At 37.9% G+C, this 4366-nt stretch overlaps 2 protein-coding genes across 2 annotated transcripts; both read right to left on the reverse strand.

Annotated features, from left to right (window-relative positions):
- Nucleotides 1–1597: 1597 nt before the first annotated feature.
- Nucleotides 1598–2996, reverse strand: LOC117649477. Its single transcript, XM_034392319.1, has 6 exons — nt 2391–2996; nt 2232–2304; nt 1972–2137; nt 1779–1893; nt 1717–1719; nt 1598–1609 (listed from the first exon to the last, which is right to left on the reverse strand). Exons 1-6 carry the CDS (start codon nt 2988–2990, stop codon nt 1598–1600), a joined length of 969 nt encoding a protein of 322 aa, XP_034248210.1. The 5' UTR covers nt 2991–2996.
- Nucleotide 2997: 1 nt separating this feature from the next.
- Nucleotides 2998–3903, reverse strand: LOC117649478. Its single transcript, XM_034392320.1, has 5 exons — nt 3898–3903; nt 3612–3825; nt 3179–3540; nt 3043–3098; nt 2998–3007 (listed from the first exon to the last, which is right to left on the reverse strand). The coding sequence occupies exons 1-5, from the start codon at nt 3901–3903 to the stop codon at nt 2998–3000; spliced, it is 648 nt and encodes a 215-aa protein (XP_034248211.1).
- Between the last annotated feature and the right edge of the window lie 463 nt (nt 3904–4366).

Here is a 4366-nt window from a genome sequence, read left to right on the forward strand (position 1 = left end):
ACCCATCAGCCAGAATATTATTCTCTACCCGCACATCTGTAAGGGAGGAACAGTTGCCTTTTGCTCAATCACTCAACTGTCACAATGGAGTAAGTTAATCAAATAGAGTGGTTGTCACTATTCATATTATTCAAGTAAATTACCATCACAATTTGTGATGAAACATTTAATTTACCAACCTTGTTGTTGATTTCATTCTTTCTTTTTACAGTCATCTTATTCTAAATCTAGTATATCTGGATTTTTCCTTAATTTGAGCAATACATTATTCTGTGCCGTCAATCGGACAAATAGATGGCTTTGTTTTAATTAAATGTGTTAGAATAAGACTAATTGTTTTTGTCTCTGTAAATCAGGTGTCATACGCATGGCCTTTTCAAAAATTATAAACAATCTTTTATTCTAAAGTCACAGGGCTGTATAAATGTGTGGCCACTTAAATGTTGTTTCATTTCATTTTTGCAGGGAAAACAATCACCGTTCCTCCAATTGTACGGATTGATGCTCCATATGAACGTGGCAGACTCTGGATCATCTTTGGCTAAAGATACATCCGATTCTAGTTCACATGTTTTTGTAGGTAAGCTCACCACAGCACTTTTGCTTGCCTTCTTACCCCAAAACCATTTCTGCTTTTATTATTTTGCTGTTCATTAGATAGCAATCAAATTAAATCAAGTTGCAATTTCTTGTGCATGACTGTTACTTATTTTTGTTCTTTTTTTTTTTTTGGTAACTTACCCTAACAACATTGAAAACAAATTTAAAAAAGTCAATGCTGGTGTGTCAAATGTTTGGCTGTTGTGAGTGGTGTGAGTTTCTTTTATTGCAGGTATGATAATATCTTATGGATCTTGTTACCCAGCCACACAAGATATCAGCCCAGCGTAAAGGTGGACTCAACGATTACACAGTGTCATCAGTGATGTAACAGCAATTTTGGAATAGGTGCCAACATCATCACTTCCGTATTTGAATTATGTAAGTATTTCATTTGCCTCATCAAAAAATGTGCATTATCTTAGAGTGCTTGGGACTGAAATGTGAGAGATTGGATACAGTCGTAGCAGTGGTGCTGGTGGAAGGTGCTCTCCACCGTATCACTTTCTCTGACTCTAGTCTCTTTTGTTGAAGTTTAGGCTGGTAGATTTGAATTTGTGCCACCCATTGTGTTAATCTCTCTTATTTTGTGTGTGATTTTAGGTGTGAGTACCTTAGCCTTCCCAAGGCCTCAGGGTTGAGTCATGAGGATTGACTTTTGGAAAGAATTAAGTTTCAACAAAGTGTTGCAGTAGAGCAGGTATAATTGGCTTAGCATGTAAGTATTTTTTGGCAAGAACCCTATCTTTATCAAGTTTATTTCAATGCACCACTTTTTTACTAAATCTTTTTCGTTTTGTTTTTGCCCCTTGTTTTATTACCAAGTTATGGTTGTTCCTGTGCTGATCATTTTCTTTTTGCTTTCTTTAAGGATGTGGGCTTTTAGCTGATGAACTGGAGTATGTTTGATGTGTAGTGGTTGCTGCCCAGAGAGAAGGCTGTGTGGATGGCAGATGATGAAGTGTGATGGTGCCATGAAAGGTGTGAATATAGGCTCTCACTCAGTTCTCTGCACAAAGTTTATTTGTATGATTTACAAGAATCTATATTATTACAATCAATTCAAAATTTATAATATTTGAATAATAATTATCAATTGAATTTTGATTAACATACAATCTAAAACATAGAAGATACAACTTAAGAACTCATAACAAGTTTATTGACTTATTTATTACTTCACCAAACTCTTCTAAGCTTGCTATCAATTTTTTTACTGCTTCAGATATAACTATAAGTTGTCTTCCTTTCTTCTTGCATTTGGTGTCAAGCACACCCATATCAAAAACATACCTGTAAAAATTATTGAGTGGATTGAAATAATGGTTTGCTAATGGGGAGTAATTGCTGTGTGTCATCATGCAACCTTACCGCTCAAAAAATTCCATGGTGAGTGGCAGCATAGGTGGATATTCAAGATCGAACACAAAGCACACTTCCACTAGTGCTATAAAAGCATCCTTTGGGTTGCTGACTTCTACCAATGGTACTTGATCAGCGCAAACAAAATACTTTTGTGCGGCATATATGTTGCTATCTGTTAACATAAAGGAATTGAACTTGAAGAATTGCATGACTTTGTTTAAAACCTGCTACGTGCTGTTGTATGTATTAAGGCTGAAAATAATTACCCAAGGCCACTACACATGGATCTTTCTTTTCCTCCAGAATTGTGTGAGGAAGTTCTGCTGGCTGACATGTTCTCTGTAAGAGGAAATACAAGGTAACATACTCTCCTTTTTGCTTGTTTTAAATCACATTTGTGAGGTATTATATTTGTCATGACTCACCTCAGCAGGAAGGTAGAGCTGATCAAAGCTCTCCCCGAAATGATTTGCAACCATGTGGATGAAGGAAATAAGTTTGAGATCAGTGGGAATTGCGTCATACTTAAGTTCCAATTTCATCCGGATGATAAAGTTGTCCACGTTGCACTTGGTGGAAGTCGTCATAAAAGCAAGAGATATATCCATTAATTCATCTATGAATGTCTTCATCTTTTGGGCCAAGTCTCTTTTGGTGAGTGTTCTATGATGAACTTCTAAACATTGCATTTCGAATAAAAAAGGCCACTCTTCCTTTAGCTTTGTGAGCAATTTCTGCTCATGCAGGTCGTCATCCGGGTCATCAGCTTGTTTTGTCATTTTAACTGTACCAAGTACAATTTGCTCCCTCTGTAGTTCATAAGTTTCTTTCATATTTTTAATTATGAGAGGCCAGTCTATTTCATCAGTCTCTAATAATTTGATGTTGGCCAGGTGTTCCTTAATGCCCTGTTGAACTTCTTTTGAGGCACTGGTCATAATTGGTTGATACGAATCAGGGTCGACTCCCACGACCTTCTTCCCTTTAGTAACATGTGACTTGGGAACAATATTGCTTCCTTTCATCAGGTTTTCAATACATACTTCAAATGACCGACAGAAATTTGAGGTTCCAGACTTCATTACTACGTTTTTAATTATGGTTTTGACAGAATCTCCAAATTTTTCTTCAACCTAAAGAAAGAAAAGAGACTTAAACGTGAATACTTCAGTTGAATAATTGTAATAATCCAAAATTTACTGTTGAATCTCACCTGCTCTGTCACCTTTGCATAAATTTTGCGGCCAGGAAATTTCTGTAACCCAGGATAAATCGCTTTGTGGCCTTCATACTGGGCTTTAAGCTTCTTAGCAATGGCTAGTTTGAGAGCCTCTAAATCTTTTGGGTTAGCCTTTACTTTGTCTTCCTTTGCTTTACGTAGATTGTCTACTGTTTCCTTTGGCATTTGTGCCCAAGGCACATTAAAAGTGAACACCGAATGGTCTGGGATTACATTCTCAATGCTTCTGAAAATGTATGAGGCAGTTGAGGTTGACGGATTTTCTGTGACATTGCTTATGGTATGAATTTGACCTGAGGAGGTTGACGGAACATCTGTGGTGTCAGTTGATTTATCTGTTAAAAAGAAATAGGGTTACTCCTGTGTCTAGTGCCCAGTACACTGGTCATACAGTGGCGTCACTCACCTGAGGCACACTTAGCAAAAGCTTCCAACAATGGTTTCCTTTTGATGAAGGGTATTTTCACACTCTGAGGAAGAATATCAAGTGTCACTTCTGACAATTCGGACAATTGTGTGACGCCAATTTCGTCCGAAATCAAATGATTAACTATCAAATTTATGTCCTCATCACTGTTGTTCAGAACACCTCTGATGAGGGAGTAAATCTTGTGAACCAACTGGAAGAAAGACAGTTATTACTTAAATTTGTTGTCAGAGTCAAGCAAACACCTTCTGGATGTGTAACTCACACTCATTTTTTCGAAATTGATCAACAAGTAGACTGAAACTTGAATTTTGAAAGCAAATTTGAACACCTTTCTTCGGTTGCGGGCACGGAAACAGCCGTTAATGGAAAAGGATAGCCAACTGTAAGAAAATATGGGACCGAATCGTTTGTGTTCGGAACCTGCCCAACTAGTGTAGGAGAGAATAAAACCATAAAAACTAGCGGCCCGGTTGTATTTCAACAATATTAACATCATTAATTTTGGTATTTATTTCATGTTTCAGATCTCATTCGGTTTTTCCCTGTCGCTTCCTGTCGATTCTGCCAACCTCACTGCGCGCGCGAGTTTTGGGCGACTTCAGCGCCATCTAGCGGCGGCTCCGCAAAGCTGGCATGCATGGCAACGCTGAATCGTGTAGTGCCGATTTCTCCTGCCTGTTGTCGGCGTGCGAGTTCACCGGTAAGTAGTTTCCGATGTGTACCTCAAAAAT

This window comes from Thrips palmi, unplaced genomic scaffold, assembly GCF_012932325.1.
Source record: "Thrips palmi isolate BJ-2018 unplaced genomic scaffold, TpBJ-2018v1 HiC_scaffold_4, whole genome shotgun sequence".
Classification (NCBI taxonomy): Eukaryota; Metazoa; Arthropoda; class Insecta; order Thysanoptera; family Thripidae; genus Thrips; species Thrips palmi.

Excerpts from the sequence above, each read along its gene's own strand:
- LOC117649478 (XM_034392320.1), bottom strand. Across the intron at positions 3,541-3,611 it reads TTTTGCTAAGTGTGCCTCAG|ATAAATCAACTGACACCACA; the intron begins GTGAGTGACGCC and ends TCTTTTTAACAG. Across the intron at positions 3,099-3,178 it reads ATGCAAAGGTGACAGAGCAG|GTTGAAGAAAAATTTGGAGA; the intron begins GTGAGATTCAAC and ends TTCTTTCTTTAG.
- LOC117649477 (XM_034392319.1), bottom strand. The coding sequence starts at position 2,990 with ATGAAAGGAAGCAATATTGTTCCCAAGTCACATGTTACTAAAGGGAAG. Across the intron at positions 2,138-2,231 it reads TCCATGTGTAGTGGCCTTGG|ATAGCAACATATATGCCGCA; the intron begins GTAATTATTTTC and ends TTATGTTAACAG. Across the intron at positions 1,894-1,971 it reads ACCATGGAATTTTTTGAGCG|GTATGTTTTTGATATGGGTG; the intron begins GTAAGGTTGCAT and ends TAATTTTTACAG.